The sequence below is a fragment of the Mustela nigripes genome, chromosome 14 (genome assembly GCF_022355385.1).
Source record: "Mustela nigripes isolate SB6536 chromosome 14, MUSNIG.SB6536, whole genome shotgun sequence".
Taxonomy (NCBI): domain Eukaryota; kingdom Metazoa; phylum Chordata; class Mammalia; order Carnivora; family Mustelidae; genus Mustela; species Mustela nigripes.
In genome coordinates this window covers 590,262-607,241 of record NC_081570.1, presented here as the reverse complement: position 1 = coordinate 607,241, position 16,980 = coordinate 590,262, and the positions used below count along the sequence as shown (strand labels likewise).

The window sequence follows — 16,980 nt, the reverse complement described above, 5'->3', positions numbered from 1 at the left end:
CGTGGGGCGGGGTCGCCGGGGTCGGGGTGGCGCCGCGCCCCCGGCCCGCGCAGCGCGGGGAGCTCGGCCCTCCCGGAGGCGGGCGGCGGGTCTCCGAGCCCGGCTCGCGGGGAGGGGCCCGAGGCGACCCTGGCGGCGCGCGCGGAGCCAGCCCCGGGGTGGGCGCCTGTCCGCGGCTCGGGCGGCGCGCGTCGGCGATGCCCGCGGGCGGCGGCGCACGGAGACCCCCCGCCGGCTGTCGGCCCGCGGCCCTGCTGCGACCGGTGGGTGCCGAGGCCGCGGCGCGGGGCAGGGGCTGCGGGCGAGCCCCAGGCCGGGTCCCCCAGGCCCGCGGCGGAGTCGGGGCTGGGGCGCGCGACTCCGGGGCGCGGGGAGGCCGCTCTGGGCCCCGGCTGGCTTCCCGGGAAGCGGCGGTCGGGAGAGCCCCGATGCCACCGCTCCGGGTCGTGTGTTTGCGGGAGGGCGGCCGGCACGCGGAGCACGCGGAGGGGAAAGCGGCGAGGGGGCCGCCGGGGGTCGCCTGTCGCGCCCCGGGCCCGAGCCCGCCAGCCTGCGCCAGCCCCCGCCTACGGGAAGCCCCGGCCCACCGCGTGCCTTCGCGCTCGCGTCCCCGGGCGGACCCCTCCTCAGAGAGCCCTGGGGCCGGTGGCTCGGCCGGCGCTCCCCACCTCGCGGGGTCGGCCCTCCTCCGCGCTCATCCCGCTCCCGCTCCCGCCCCGCCTCGCTGGTCCGAAGGCGCGGCCCCCGCGGGGCGCACCCGCGTCCGCCCTTCCTGGCTGCCGGGGCCCCGCGGGCTGGGGGGCCGCGCTGGGGGCGCGGGCCGTGTGCTCGGACCCGGGGCTCCTTGCGCTGAAACTCCCCGGGCGCAGGGCCCCGAGGCGGCCGAACCGGGTAACCGACGCCGCGTCCGGCCTGGGGCCCAAAGGTCCGGCCGCCCAGGATTGATGTCTCTCCCGCCTCGGGCTGTGGGAGACTCCGCTGTGCGGCGGCCGAGCTCGGGCCCAGGGCCGGTGCCCGCGGCCTGTCGGTTCGCTCCGGGCCTCAGATGACTTCTCCCCCGGGTTGGCTGGGCCGCGTCCCCCGATTCCCTCGCAGTCCGCCCGCTTCAGCCCCTGACGCATTGCTCTCCGCTGCCGGGAAAGGGAGAAAAAGCCGGTCCGGAGGCGGAGTCTTGTTCGGTGCCTTGTCCTCGGGCCGGGGTTGGAGAGGACTTGTGCAGGTGCCGGAACCGGAGAGGGGCGATTTAAAGCGGAAGACAGTGTAGTGAACCGCACGTAAGGAGCCTTAGCAGTGGGGATAGAAGGGATTCGGGATGAAAGAAGCCACTTTCAAGGTAATGAATTAGAAACGAGAGAAACAACCGAGTGTGGGACTCCGCCTCCCAGAATTGCCTGCAGCCCTAACCCGGTCTAGGTTCCTCCCAGTCATTGGTTTACATCAGAGCCGTTGGTGCAGAGGTCTCCGAACTCAGCGACACTTAATCTATGACAAATGTTTTTTGTCTAAAGTTGTCAGACTACATTATGTCCCCTTGGTAACAGGCCAGCGTGTGACTCGTGGCTCCCTATTGGATACTCCAGTAGGGCCCAGTGTCTCAGCATGAGAGACGAAGCTGTGGGTCTGCCCCACTGTGCACAGAGGTCCCGCAAGACCTTCGGCCCGTTGTTGGTTCGGAAGAGATTCCCAGAGACGGTCTACTGTGTAAAACCCCGTACGTCTTCTCTAAAACGCCCTGCTGACAGGTTGAACCAATCTAGATTTCCTTACCCGGTGTTTGAGAACATCTTGAGTCGCTTGTCCTAGGACTGGGATTCTTTTTTTTTTTTTTTTTTAAGATTTTATTTATTTATTTGACAGAGAGAGAAATTACAAGTAGGCAGAGAGGCAGGCAGAGAGAGAGAGAGAAGCAGGCTCCCCACTGAGCAAAGAGCCCGATGCGGGGCTCGATCCCAGGACACTGAGATCATGACCTGAGCCGAAGGCAGCGGCTTAATCCACTGAGCCACCCAGGCGCCCGATTCTTTTTTTTTTAAAGATTTTATTTATTACTTTAGAGAGAGAGAGACAACATGAGAGGGGGGAGGGGCAGAGCAGGGAGCCTGATGCAAGACTCCATCCCAGGACTCCAAGATCATGACCTGAGCCAAAGGCAGTCGCTAAACCAACTGAGCCACCCAGGCGCCCCTAGAACTGGGATTCTTAACCTCAGGCTGTGAGCCTTGGGATTTAGGATTCTGCAGAACTGGCTGGGGAAACACGGACATCTTTATTTTCATCAGCCTCCAGCTGAGCTTCTCTTCATGGTGACAGGAGCAGCACCCGTGCCTTTGTCTCCGTTTTGGAGCCTGGGCACCTTCCTGGCTGCCCCTCACTGCAAGGACACCGGGGCCCCTTTGGGCCCCAGGCTGGACGCGGCGTCGGTTACCCGGTTCGGCCGCCTCGGGGCCCTGCGCCCGGGGAGTTTCAGCGCAAGGAGCCCCGGGTCCGAGCACACGGCCCGCGCCCCCAGCGTGGCCCCCCAGCCCGCGGGGCCCCGGTATCCTGACCCCTGTTTAGGACTCATTATTAGGCACTCAGACAAAGTTACGATGTACCATGTTTGTTTCTTGTGGTGTCACCACATCTCATTAGACCTGGTTTCCTTTTAGTCCTGCACGTTCTGAGGTCAGCTCTGGGCCGGAGAGAAGAGCTGCTCCCTGGCCTAGTGCAGACGGTTCATGAAGCACTTACTCTGTCGCTGGTCGGGGAGGGTTCCGGCTTCTCGTTCTTTGTGCTCTAGTCTGAAAGGGAGACAGTTCAGACCGTTACCCCAGTGAGCTGGGGGAGCCGGTGCTCCGCCTTGTTTCCAGGCTGACTCAGAGTGCCGTTGGCTCTCAAAGCCAGCTCTAGGTCAGATGAGGGTTGCTGACCATCAGTGTCTGCAGGACAAGAATTGCTTCCCTCTGAAAGCTTGGATCACGTGGTCTATGCAAGAGGAACAGGCCTTGGGGACGGTGAGTTGGAATCCAGGAAGGCCTCTGCGACCCGGTAGTGAGTGTGACCTGAGCTCAGGACCTGCCAACCCGTGGCTGCGGTGGGTCATGCCCGGCAGTCACTCGGGGTCTTCACTGCACCCTGGAGCAGGGGTTCTGTTCAGTCTGAACTGCAGGCTCACGGCTGATCATCGGGATTTCAACCTTCCTGTCACTCACCTCCGATGGTGTGTTGCTGTGTGTTACCTGTTTTTACTGTTCCATGTGGCATCAGGTGAACATCCCCTGCCTGACGTGTTGGTCCTCTTGTGGACAGATGGCTGGGTTTCTGCTGTGGACGTGCTTAAATGTGTCTTGTGCACACGGGCAAGGCTTTCTCTAGCTGAAGGTCTCCGGGACACAGTGGTTCATGGGATCCTGAGGAAGGTGGCCGGATGGTGATTTTCTAATTTTGCCTCCCTTTTACGTCAGCCCGCTGACTTTGTCCTGTACACAAGGGTGTTCTCTTCCCCAGTTATTGCCGTGGCTGTTCGGGTTGATCTTACTCAGTGGGTTCTGATCGTGTGCTGCCCCTACTCACTCACTCTCACGCTGCCCCTGGGTTCCTCCCGAGGGCGTTGGCACGGGTGCTTCTGTGTCCTGTGACCTGTCCTGCCGGTGTCTGAACACTTGCCCTTCCTCTGGCCCAGCTAATGCCCGAGCCCTGAAATTGGCCACTTCTCTGTGGGGGCTGGTTATTTCCGTGGAGAATGAGATTTAGAAAGAAGACCAGGACAGGGTGCTCACTGTGGCTGGGCTGTCACTGCCTCTGGGCCCTCAGTGGCCAGATGATGTAGCAGATGCAGAGATGCGTGGACTGTGGACAGGCGTGCTATGTGTGGCTCCGCCTGTCCGTACCCACGGGTGCCGATGCCCGACTCCTTCGTCAGCCCTACCAGCTCAGCCCGCCGCACTCTCCTCCACTCTGCGTCCGTGCTGTGTCCGGAGGCACACTGAGGTCTCACTCCCAGTAGCCACAGAATTGTCACTGCTCAGTCCAGAACCCCTGAGCCATGAGTGCGTAACAAAGCCCGCCATCTGAGTTCACTGTCGGGGTTCTGTCTGTGTCTAATCTGAGCACACGCATTCTGCAGACCGTTCAGAAGGTACGTGGGTGCGTTTTGTCTCCGCACTTCAGCGCGCTGATGTGCTTTACTTGATGCGCGGCCTGGTTCTGTTCGTGTCGCACCTCAGAGGTTTATGTTTGTTTTTTAAGCATGTGGGACATTAATCTAGTTGCAGAAGCCGTAGCTCTCTGAACAGGGGCGTTCGAGAACTGGGGTCCGTCTCGGTCCCTCTGCGCACGGTCTCCGCCGCCGCCACCCATCTCCTCTGGCTCGGGCTCGGGCTTCTCCTCCCGCATCTCTTGTTGCTCCATGTCAAGATCGGACTTGCTTGCTTGTCATCTCTGAATTTATTTGTTTTGAGTCCCTCAGAGTGGGGCTCAGACCCATGACCCCAAGACCGAGAGCCGCATGCCCCCCGCCAAACCAGCCTGGTACCCAGCTTCTCTCTTTAGATCGCCGGTCTTCCCTGCTTCTCTGCTGGAACTTCCATTCTTGTGATTTTTTCCATACCCGGTTACTGTCCGTACCCACGGATTTCATACCTCTTTGCTGCATTCCAGATAATTTCCTCAGACATTTTTCTCGAATGCAGTAACTTTTTTCAGTTCTGTCATTTCTGTGTGACCCACCAACTGAGTTGTTTCGTATTCTAGATTTTTCAGTTTTCAGTTTGAGGAACTTGTAGACTGACAGAGGAAAGCACCCTACCTGTACGCCGTTCCCTCGGCCCCCTCCCGTCCCCGTCCCGTCCCCCACGGCCTCAGCGAGACCGGGGAAGCGGCCCGGGAGCGGCGTTCCATCCGGACGTCCCGACAGAACCAGCAGCTCATCTGCAGGCCGCAGGCCTAAATGCCGCTGGGGGCCCTTCTCGGGCATGCAGTCCGATCTGCGTGCGACCTGCATTCAGTGGCCGTGTCCCCGTGGTCTCCAGTCAGTGGCCGTGTCCCCGTGGTCTCCAGTCCTTGACCTTTGTGCCCTGTGTACTTTGGTGTTTGTCTGACATGTTCCCTCGACTAGATTTGTGGTCACGTGTCCGCGGCACGAAATCCACAGCCGTGCCACGTTCTTCCTAGTCCGTCGGGTCAGGGCAAACAGGACGGCACTCTGTCTGGAGTATTTTCAACTTTGGTCGCTGGGTTGGGGTTAGTGTCCGCCAGTGTCTCAGGGTAAAGTCACTCCTCCCTTCCATGATGCGTTGGCCCCTGGGAGGGAGCGGTTTGGATGCAAACACGGCCTTGTTACAGCGAGGCCGTGGGGTGACTCCTCTCAGAACATTTATCCCTGATGGTGTCTTGGGCGTGTCCTGTGGACCTGCAGCCTTTGGGCTCTGTCTGTCCCTCCCTGGAGCCACCAGGCAGGTGCTCCTCCCCCACTGGCCACCCTCTCCAGGTAACCTTTGATTTTTGACCCGTATCCATTGATCAGCTGCCAAGGTCTTCAAGCCTGAATTGAGCAAGATTTTCTCCAGAGCCTATTGCTTCTGCCACCAGCGGCTGTGGGTGTGGCTGGGCCCACCGGCCTCAGGCACCCCTGGCTGCTTTTTGGGGGGCTTCCTGCCCTGAGTTGGAGCTTCCTGGGAGCCTCTGGTGAGATTTCGCTTCTGCCCTGCCCGTGATCTCCATGGCCCCTTTTCTGGTGGCGTCTCCTGGTCGCTGAGCGCTTCGTCTCTCTGGCCTCCTTCCTGGGACCTACCTCTGCCTTCTCTCCCTCCTTCCAGATACTTCCTCCAGCGTCCGGCCTGGCTCTTCTCCTGGCTGCGTTCTCTATCCAAGGCTCTCCTTGGGGCCCTGATTTCCATACTCCGGGTCTGTCCTTCACTTGTTGAATTCTCCAGAGAAGAATCATCTGGTCTCCTGTCGGAAGCGGGGAGGTGCTGCCTGGCCCCTCTGTGGTCCTCTGTCACTGCTTTCGCTGTCGACCGAGGCCTGTTCCAGCCCCCGATCCAGGGCCCCCAGAGCTCCAGGAGGAGTCTGAGTGCGGCCACTCTCCTGGCCAAGCTCCTTGACATGCTTCCTTTCTTGCTTCCCTCCCCCTCCTCTGTGGGTTTCTGTCTCCGAATAAAAGCACACGAGCAGTGGGAATCCAGGTGTGATTAGTGAGTCTTTGGACGTGAAGGGTCTGTGACGCCGTAGCCTGCTCCAGGCCTGCTCTCATCTTTGGACGTGGTGTGGAAACCACGCACACTTGCAGGTCTGCTGCCCCTCAGCCCGCTGCATATGAGGCCTGGGATCTCTCCGTCCCTGGGCCCGGCTGTCCCATTGCTTCATCGCCGAGCTGGGTGGGCTGTCTGTGGAGAGGCTGGTGGTCATGAGAAGAGCTCGCGCCGGAAGGTGTGTGTGTCCTGTGGCCTGAGCATTTGCCTTGGGATTCCGGGCACTGTTCTGGACATGGGGCAAGGGAGCACTGGTGTGTTGTCTGCTGGTTGGTGTGACGGGACCTCCGGGTCTCCAGCCCCGGCTGCAGTCCACCCCAGAAGCCTGGTGGCTGCCTCTGTGTGGGTGGAAGGCGGGGAAAGTGCACGGGAGACAGCTCCTGGGCAGCCAGGGGGACCTGGTCACCAAGGGGCAGATGGTGAGTGAGGCGACCCGCGGTTACCGGGAGAGGCCCTCACACTCTGAAGTCTGGTCCGGGGGGCTGCACGCCAGGCTGCAGGGGGCTGGGGAGGGGCAGGCAAGTTCTGTCCCCTGGCAGGGGCCGTCCGCCCTAACCTTCCCCGCCTTCCTCACTGGAAGCTGGTCTGGTGAACTCTGAATCCGTCAGAGAAAGGAAGGTTTGGCTCTAACCGAACGGGCTCTGGCCTAAGCAAGCGTCGTTCGTGTAGGTGCTGGGGCTTGGGAACGTCAGCTGAGGCTCTGGGAGAACCGCTTTCTGGCGCACGGGGTTCTTCTGCATGCACAAATCCGAGCTTATCGAACAGTCTGGAAGACAGCGCGATGCCTCCCTGCGCACATGCTTGCACTTGGCTGCGCCGTTTGGTTTCCCCGGCCTGTCCTTGCCGTGCCCCCGCCCCATGAACTCTGGCCCGGGCTCCCTGGTCCCTGCTCTTTTCCAGAACTTTTTACATTTTTGTTTCGAGTCAGTATTGGGTGTTTGGCATGTTTGGCCGCCTTGCAGGGAACCACAGTGTGTCCTGCCCTCTGTGCTTGGTGCTGTCATTTCAGACCTCCAGCCCTTTTAAGATTGCCCTTTGGCTCTTGTGGCAAAGGCCTTGGTCCCGTGATGTGCCGGGATCGGTTTCTCCTTCAGGAGATGTTTAGGTTGTGTTTTGCTACTAACAAATGCTGGGACACCCGGGTGGCTCGGTCCGTCAAGTGTCCAGCTCTTGATTTCGGCGCAGGGCTTAACCTTGGGGTCCTGGGGTCATTCTGCACTGGGGCTCCGTGCTCTGCGGGGAGCCTGCTTCTCCCACCCCCCCCCCGCCACTCCCCCTTCTCGTGCTTGTGCGCGCGCGCTCTCAGTTAAATCAGTAAGTCTTGTAAGAAATGCTACGTTGGGGCGTCTGGGGGGCTCAGTGGGTTCAGCCTCTGCCTTCGGCTCAGGTCATGATCTCAGGGTCTTGGGATTGAGCCCCGCATCGGGCTCCCTGCTCAGCGGGGAGCCTGCTTCTCTCTCCCCCTGCCTGCCTCTCCGCCTGCTTGTGATCTCTCTCTGTCAAATAAAATCTTCTTTTAAAAAAATGCTACGTTAACCCCGCATCTTCTGGCGACTTGTGTGAGCATCACACACGGGTCCCCCAGGACCACTTGTTGCCGCAGGCAGCCTCTGCCACACGCCCGTGGGTCTCTGCTTTTATCATTTCTTGTCACTCGCGGAGACAGTGGTTCGGTTTGTGTGTCCTGCTGGGTGTTTCCAGCCTGGGACTGTCGGTGACAGAACCGCGGGCTCCTTGGAGGGAGTGCCTCCCACCCCCATGGTGGCTCTCTGCTTGGCCGTCTGCTTGGCCGCATTCGATCAGCCCAGAAGCTAGAAATCATTCTGGTGCTTGGGCTGTGCCCGCAGTGTTCCGACCTCACTGGTCTGCGCAGAGACGGGCCACTTTCTATCAGCTCTGGGAGCTCGGGCGCGTGAGCGTGCAGCCAGCACGGAGGACCTCTGCTCGGGTGGGGGGCTCTGTTCGGGTGCTTCCCATGGGACCCCCCCAGGAGCAGAGCACCCAGACATGGGGGAACCAAGGGTGGGTGGTCGGGGCAGTCAGCGGTGTGACTCTTCTGTGTTGTGGGCGCCCCTGACCAAGCAGTCACTGCCAAGCACCGATGTGACAGAGACACGTGAAGAGACGCTCCCATAACATTCCTGGTGGCATGGCGGTGCGTTCACTGGGGTTCAGGCACGAGAGCGGAACCCTAGCTGTGTGGAACCACGTGTGCGGGCTCTCCTTGACTGAAAACCAACATCTTGTTGAAGGTCTTTATATGGGAGTATGTGGGCCATCGAGTGGTGGTTTCCAGTTTCTTAAACCTCTGACCACAAGCAGACATGGCGCAGGGAAGATCTGGCCCTCAGAAGCGCCTGGTCCTGGGGCTTCTTGGGGGGACATGACATGGACTTTAGGAGAAGGAGAGTGAGTTTCTCTGGTGGAAGCCCAGTGGGAGGGGTGCTTGGCCTGGAAGGGGTCAGTTACCCGCCGCACGCTCTTCGCCGGGTGTGTTGGTCTGTGGCTGTTTCCGGAGCCTCTGTGCCCTGCAAACAGCTGAGCTTTGCAATCAGCCACGGCACCTGCGACCGCCACTGTGATGGGGCCTTTGGGGAGCAGGACCTGGTAGTGCTAGGGGCCTCGAACTTGGGATTTGGCCCGGACAAGGAGGCTTTCCTGAGAAGGCAGAGCCTACAGAGGTGGGGAGGGGCAAGGAGCCAAGGTCTGGGACCTGGGGACCCTTGGTGGGGGGCGGATACTCTCTCTGGTCTTAGACTCCCTGCATTCAATCTGCACTTGCAGCCAGTCCCTGGTTCCAAGCCGGAGTGGTGGGGGTGGCGGACCCCCCACATCCCCTCCGGCCTGGCCAGTCCTAGCTGCACAGAGCACCTCATCGCCCCGAACGAAACAGTGGGACTGGGCGGGGGAAGAGGAGCCTGCGCGGGCCGCAGTCTCAGGGCCCTCAGTGGCGAAGGGCTCGTCCTGATGGGGGCATGGGAGCCCCTGGAAGGGCCAGGCACACCCCGTTGTGATCTGCAGTGCATTTGGGGTAGGGTGTAGCCACGGTTGGGATGCATGTGGGCAGCCAGGGTGCGACGCAGGGCTGTGGCGCGGAGCTCGTGGGGGACTGAGCCAGGAGTGCCGGGGGCCAAGGCAAGGCAGAGGGAGGATGGCTAGAGTCCCTGGTGTCGCCGGCGCCTGGGGGCAGGACCAAAGCCGGCTTCCGGGCGTGCGGAAATTCAGGTCTTAAATTTGAGGAGCCCTTGAGCACTTGTCTGCAGATGAGCAGGAGAGAAGTGGGGCGGGCAGCGTGTACGCCCACGGGAGGTCCTGCTGGGGGGCCGGGGTGCAGGCCGACTTAGCCCCCAGATGCCCCCTGCCGCCCACGCCAGGAGCCAGGGGTAAAGTAGGGTGGATGTCCTTCTAGATGTGTGACTGACAAGAGGAAAGCCCAGGTGTCAGAAACCGAGGGAACGGGAAGTCTGGTGTGCAGCCCGCTTGAGGCTGGCTGGGGACGTGGGTCTGACGTCTCTGGGAAAGGAGGTGGGACCCTGGCCCTCCTGAGATAGGGCAGGCTGCTGTCACTGGGCCTCGGCTTAATGCAAGAACTTGGAGAACTTCCCTGCCCACCACTGGAGAAGCCAGGTCTGCCTAAGCCTGTGATCTTAGGGGAGAGGCCGTGACCGTAGGTCTGAGACCAGCAGGTATGGGTTTGCTGTGCTGAGGGTTTGTCGAGAAAGTAGCATGAAATTGGTCCTGGGCCAGTGACCTCCTGGGGCATGTGACAGAAACCCCAAACCCTCAGTCTGGGCCCAGGGCGCACAGGACCCTGCATGCAGGATCTGCTGGAGGTGACTGACGTGCACCACACACAACCCCAAAGCCAGAGCCCAGCGAATAAGGCCCAGGTGTTGGCTGAGGTCTTGGGTACGGGGCCTTTAGAGGACCTGAGCCAGAAGACGTAAGAAGGGAGGAAGGAGCAAGACACGGGGTGCCTGGCCAGCTCCGTCGGAGATCCTGGGGTCGTGAGTTCGAGCCCCCTGTTGGGTGTCAAGTTTATTTAAAAAAAAATTATTTTTACATTAAGGGGCGCCTGGATGGCTCGGTGGGTGAAGCCTCTGCCGTCAGCTCAGGTCATGATCCCAGGGTCCTGGGATCGAGTCCCGCATCGGGCTCTCTGCTCAGCGGGGGCCCTGCTTCCTCCTCTCTCTCTGCCTGCCTCTGCCTACTTGTGATTTCCGTCTGTCAAATAAATAAATAAAATCTTTAAAAAAAAAATTTTATGTTAAAAACAAGAACAAGATGCAGTGAGAAATGCAGACCAGTTCCAGGTGGAACCAAATAGAATGTCTATGGTGAAAAATAAAGGAATTGTAACTTAAAACCCAGTGGACAGATTAAAAAGCCAGTGTCTCTGGCAGGGCCGTCTTCCTGTGAAGAACAGCTGGGAAAGCAGGATAAAATATGAACCGTGAGGCGAGCGCGTGCGGATGCGGCACGGAGACCCGCAGAGCAGGCTGGGGCCGAGGCCTGTCCTCGGGGACTTAGGCAGGTCCCAGATCAGGCAGGTGCAGAGCCCCTGAGATGGCTTCAGGAGGGCGGCAGCCTGGGTGGGGTCCTCCTGGGACCTCTGTGCAGATGGTGGGCACGTGGGGAAGGGCTGCTGGAACCTTTGGTCTTCAGCCCCTTGGGGCGGGGAGACAGGAGCTGTCGGGGCCCGTCCTGGCAGCGCAGCGGACGGGCACCTGGAGGCGGAAAGAAGGCTGGGATTGCATGTGTGTTTCCGCGCTCTGCAGCTGCGTGCTTAGCACTTTTTAAGGACGTCAGGATGCCACAATCAATAATGCCGGTTCTTCTCCTTCACGTTTCAGCACGCGCTCTCTAGGGAGAGCCGAGTCGTGCTCCGCGCACTCTCCATCCCGCAGACCTCCGGCTGGGAGTCGGCCCGGCCTGTGCTGCCCGCAGTCCTGAGGAGACCAGCATGTCGGCTTCGGCAAAACCCCTCGCGCCGGCAGAGCCGGCCCCCGGCCCCGAGGACAAGCCCAGGGGGAAGCCGCTCCTTGCCTGGGGCTCCCTCTTGGGCCACCGCAGCGAGAAAATTGTTTTCACCAGGAGCGAGGGAGCCCCCGAGGAGAAGGTGCTCTCCATAACCATCACCGAGACCACCGTCATCGAGTCCGAGCTGGGCGTCTGGAGCTCCCGGGCTCTGCTCTACCTCACGCTGTGGTTCTTCTTCAGCTTCTGTACCCTCTTCCTCAACAAGTACATCCTGTCCTTGCTGGAAGGGGAGCCCAGCATGCTAGGTAGCGCAGGTCCATGGCCTTCGGGGGGTACGGGCCAGGCCCCTGGAACCCGCAGTTGCTGCTGGGTCCGTGTGAGAGGCACTCGGAAGAGCCCAGCGCCGGGGATTGGGGGCGCGCGGGGCGCGGGCCGTGTCTGGCTCGCAGAGCAGCGCACCCTGTGCGCCTGCGTGCCGGGAAGGGAGGCGAGTCTGTTCTGTCCCCTCAGGTGCCGTGCAGATGCTGTCAACCACATTCATCGGCTGCGTTAAAATATTTGTTCCTTGCTGTTTGTATCAGCACAAAACCCGGCTTTCTTACCCACCCAATTTCATCATGATCATGCTGTTTGTGGGTCTCATGAGGTAAGGGATCTGGCGTTTTGGTTGAGTGCTGCGGAGATGGCTGTCACCGGGAGTGGGAGGCTGGCCGACGGACGCTGTAGACCCGTGATCACAGGCGTGTTTTCAGTGCAAAGTTTATGTGGTCTAGGGCTGTCTAGATTTTAGGACGACAAATGTATTGGTTTTGTGGATCTGAATGCAAACAGATTCCTTCTGGAACTGCCATGGATCTTACTTAAGAATGGTTTGAGAGTGACACCCCTCCTCTCCCTGGGCCTGCCACCCTGAACGTGCGGAGCTCGCCTCGCTGTTGGGGCCGCGGAGCCCCTCGCTGCAGGGCCAGACCCAAGTCTTCGGGGGGAGGCAGGCAGGACGGGGAGCCGAGGGGAGCAGGGCCGCCACAAGCGGCCGCCTCCATCACAGTGACACTTCGGGCTTATTTTCAGGTTCGCGACAGTGGTTTTGGGTCTGGTCAGCCTGAAGAATGTGGCGGTTTCGTTTGCGGAGACAGTGAAGAGCTCTGCTCCCGTTTTCACTGTGATCATGTCCCGGATGATCCTGGGGGAGTACACAGGTGAGCAGCCTCCTGGCGCCCCCCCACCTGCCTCTGCCCCCTTCCCCAGCCACAGCCGGGCGCTGAGGCTCGCCTCTCCGAGGTGGACGTCTTGACTTCTGTCCTAGAACATCTCTGAGCAGCGACAGTGCCCCGGGCACTTGCTCCAGCAAGTGCTTCTTTGCCTCAGCGGAGGGCAAGGCTGTTTGGATATGCAGAGGCCTCGTGGCTGGTGGGTACATAGAAGCTGTGGAGGGAAGGAGGAAGCCAGTAAGGGAGGAGTCACTCGTCCCAGAAGGTGAGATGGCCTTCTGTGTCACGCAAGGGACTGCCTGGTGACAATCCCCTGCTGGTGCGCCCGGCAGTCTTGCCCAGGCTGGCCGCCTCCTGTGTCCTTCCTGAGCTCCTCCGACAGCCTCCTGCTCCTCCCTGCTTTTTAGCTGCCTGGCTTCGTCTTCCACAAGGGCCAAAAAGCTGATGTATTACAAATCTCCAACCTTCAGTGACCGCAGACTGTTTCCAACTACACATTACACACACGTCCCTGCTCTTCCCACCGGCCTTTGAAAACAGGGTCCATCCAGCATTGTTCCGTGGAGACAAGCAGGGAGCGGAAGAAGTGTGTCCTGTGCGGCCTCTCATCTGAAGCCAGGGCTGATCGACGTGGAGATGCAGATACACACTGGCTTCAGTGGCGGGTGGCGGAGGGGGGAGTACACAGCTGGACCCCTCGCAGGTGTGCGTCCAGAACCACACACGTTTGAGGTGGTGCTAAGACAGTCCGATCAGCGTAAACAGCAGCCCTAGAAATCACAAGCCTCCAGAAACAAATGAAGCGGACTGCATGGCGGGGGCAGGGGGCTGCTCAGCTGCACAAACTTTCCTTCAGTGACGTGAAAACAGCAGGGTTTGGCGTCCAGCTGTGGTGGCTCTAAGCTGTTTTGTACAGAACAGTGCGAACAAACAAACGTAGCAAAGAGAATCTGTTGGGGAGAATGACTGGGGGCCGGGGCTCCAGAGCTGAGGGTCACCCGCAAAAGGGACCCCGATGTATGATGCCCTTCCCACCGCGGTGTCTGCGGATTCTCGAGCAGTGGCTGGGACTCGGGGCAGAGAGGCCTGTGGGGCTTCAGACCTGAGGGCAAGTGGGGCCTGCCTCGGGGGGCACCCCAGGAAATCCCTGGGCTCTCCCCTGAGACCCCACACATGCCCACCCCCGTGGATGCCTCCCAACAGCAGACCAAGTCCTTCTAAGGGCAAGAGGGTGCTGGTGGCCTCACATTCTCTGGGTTTTCACACGTACAGTCCATCATGCAGCAGACGTTTCTGGGCAGACGGGAGGCCAAGACCATATGCTGGAAAACCGAGAAGGTGCTGGCAGGCGGAAGGCCTGCCAGGCCGGATTCCCTTCCTCCAGCTCTCAGCCTGGCAGCCGCGTGGGCCTGGGGGCTGCTCCTTGGTGTCTGGGGGCTCCCTAGCGACAGGAGCCTGGACAGCATGGTCCTGTGCTGGGAGGTGGCCATCGTCCTCCAAGGTCAGCGGGGACCTCTTCCACGGAAGACTTCTTCCCTCGTCAACTGAATTTCAGAGTAAACAAAATGGGACCCGGTGTTGAAGCAGCATGAGGCCCAACGCCCGGTTTCCAGAGCGAATGTGCTTTTCCATTTTGCCCAACGGACTTCCTTCAGCTCCGCCTCAAGTTTGTTCCTAGGGCTCCAGGGCAAAGCCGGAGCCGAGAGAGGTTGCCTCCTCACCATGTGCAGCTTCTGACGGGAGACCCCCTGCGCCGGGGCGTTCAGCAGCCTCCGCCCCCGCCCCCCCGTGTAGACGGACTGGTCCAGAGCGCTCGTTCTCAAGGGAGAGTTTGGGCCACGGCCGTGCCTGGCAGGGCAGGGCGGGGCTTCGGGGCGCGGGGTCCCAGCCTCGTGCATCTGGCCTGTGGGCCTGCAGACGTGCCTCACCGAGAACAGCCTCGTGAGGTTCCCGGCCTGGGCGAGGGCGGTGGGCTCGGAGCAGGCATGGACGTGGATGTTGTTTCTCTCCAGTGTAAAGAATCATTAACTGCTGGTTTTTTAACACAAGTGGAAGTTGGCAGCTTTCGTGGGGGGCGTGAAAACAGCCTTGGCACCCAGCAGAGATTTTCAGCGGGGGGACTGACGCAGCCTCCCTTCTGTGTATTTTGCCCTTTCCAGGCTTGCTGGTCAACCTCTCCCTCATCCCCATCATGGGGGGCCTGGCACTGTGCACGGCCACGGAGATAAGCTTCAACGTCCTGGGGTTTTCAGCCGCGTTGTCCACCAACATCATGGACTGGTGAGTCAAGGGCACATGGTGTGGTCAGGGTGATGATGTGCAAGTCCAGATTAACTCAGAGTCACATCCCATAATTCACACTGGACACACCTGATGCTGGCTTTTCCGAAATATCAAATAGTTTGTGTCCCAGTAAGGCAGTCTTTTCTCAGAAAACAAGCCAGAGTTGGACAGCACGTGGTCTTGGTCTGAAGAACACTCCTTGTAAGGACACAGTTAGCTTGCGTGCCACGTGGCTTCATATGTCCGTCCGCACTCAGCCAAGCAAAGGGGAAGAGGCCGTCTTGCGGCTGGAACAAAGGGGCAGTGTCTGGTCCGTGTCCAGGGGTGGCTCTAGGAACGGAGCAGCCCCAGTCAGGTGCCGGAGGGAAAGTACTGCCTGGGAGTTTCCTCGTCCTACAGCAAGAGGGGCAGACAGTGTTGCAGAGTTCTCTTTATTTTTTTTTTTTTATTTTTTATTTTTTTTAAAGATTTTATTTATTTACTTGTCATAGAGAGAGAAGCGAGAGCAAGCACAGGCAGACAGAGTGGCAGGCAGAGGCAGAGGGAGAAGCAGGCTCCCCGCCAAGCAAGGAGCCCAACGTGGGACTCGATCCCAGGACGCTGGGATCATGACCTGAGCCGAAGGCAGCCGCTCAACCAACTGAGCCACCCAGGTGTCCCCAGAGTTCTCTTTAGATCAGTGAGCGCGGCCGCCCTGCATCTGGGCTGCCATGCCATGTCTATACTAGGCCTCCGCTAGCCCTGCTCTTGGAGAAGTCCTGACTGGCACCAGGTCTGTCCTGCTTCTGGGAAGGCAGAGAGAGACACACGGAGTTTATTGTTGCCATACCTGTTGAAGTCAGACAGGCTCACCCTGAGGTTTCTGGTGCTGGGCCAAGGACACGTTTAAAAGTCACTTGTAATTTCATTTCTGACATTTAGATGTATTTCCTTCTGGCTTTTCCCCTCTACGTATGTAGCTCCTAGAAATCCAATACAGCCTCAGTGTGCATTCGGTCTGGGTCTGGCTCCGTTCCCTCTGTGTGTGTGGTCCTGTGAGCGTCGCGTGCTGGCACGGGGGGCTCTCAGAAGCCTGGGCCCCATAACCGCCTCCGGGTGCGGCACCAAGCGCCTGCGGATTAATGCCTCTTTGTCTGGATGTGCAGGGCGGGCCTCCTCACACGAGGCTGCATTGAAGTGTCTGACATCATCAGGGTGAATTCCAGCAGCGACACAGAGCCCGTGAACTTGGACAAGGGCCCTTGACCCACACTGCCGCTGTTTCCCAGACGGTTGTTCTGGTTTCTAATTCTGTAGTCAGAGCTTTGGTCTTACCTTGTCCTCAACTAAGTTTTTGCATCAAAATCAAATGAAACCCCCTGCTGCTTCTGGGACCCAGAGGGTCGCGTCCCCGGTAGATGTGATAAGTCCCTTGGTTCCTGGGCAAGCTGGGTACTGTTTCCTCTTCTCCTCTGGTGGGTCTATTCCGTTCCAGAGTTTTGTCCATTATTTTTCCACTGGCGTCTTCGAGAGCTCAGACCGATGTCCGCTCCCTCCCACACAGTCCGTCCCCGGGGCCTGGCCCGCGGCAGGTACTGATGTATGGGAACTCGGTCCAGGGCAGGGTTTCGTACGCACTTAGAGCAGGACTTTGGGCTCCTCTGACCCCTAACAGCTGGGGGCCCTCAGGCTCACCGCTTAATTTCTGAGTGCCTCAGTTTACCCTTCTGTAAAAGGGGCTGGTCATGCCCCCCCCAGTGAAGCAACACCCAGGAACCCCCCAGCGTGGGCCTGGCTCGTGGTGCTTGGGCGGGGGCCGTCCCCGAGGGGCTGCCGTCATTGTCACCGCTGAGGAAGGTGCAGGTGCTGAGTCCTCTGAGGTCCACGCTGACTCCTGGCATCCCCTGATAATCTCTTCTTTCCTCTATTCTAGTTTGCAAAATGTTTTTTCAAAAAAGCTCCTCAGTGGGGACAAATACAGATTCTCGTAAGTATCACTTGCCCATGAAATTCCATTTTGTTGGCCCGAGAGGACTTCTTGCCCTTTTGAATCGAGGGTCCCCTACAGACCTGATGCTTTTCCCACGTGGGCTAACGTGGCTTTTAAAAGTACTTTGTGGAGGGGGTGCCTGGCCAGCCCAGTCCGAAGAGCAGGCGACCCTTGATCTCAGGATGTGGATTCGAGCCCCGTTTTGGGTGTAGAGATTACTTAAAAAAATAAATAAACCTTAACAAATAAGTAAATAAATAAAACTACTTTGTGGTAACTTGGAAGAAAAACCCCTCCTGTTTCCAGC

At 59.5% G+C, this 16,980-nt stretch overlaps 1 protein-coding gene across 1 annotated transcript in view; it reads left to right on the top strand.

Moving 5' to 3' along the window:
* Positions 1-16,980, top strand: part of SLC35E2B (solute carrier family 35 member E2B) — a 27,663-nt gene that overhangs the window by 497 nt on the left and 10,186 nt on the right. The window contains 5 exon segments of the mRNA XM_059376232.1: positions 11,084-11,515; positions 11,721-11,856; positions 12,282-12,409; positions 14,581-14,701; positions 16,617-16,702. Coding sequence (XP_059232215.1) covers positions 11,194-11,515; positions 11,721-11,856; positions 12,282-12,409; positions 14,581-14,701; positions 16,617-16,702 — 793 coding nt within the window. The 5' untranslated portion in view covers positions 11,084-11,193.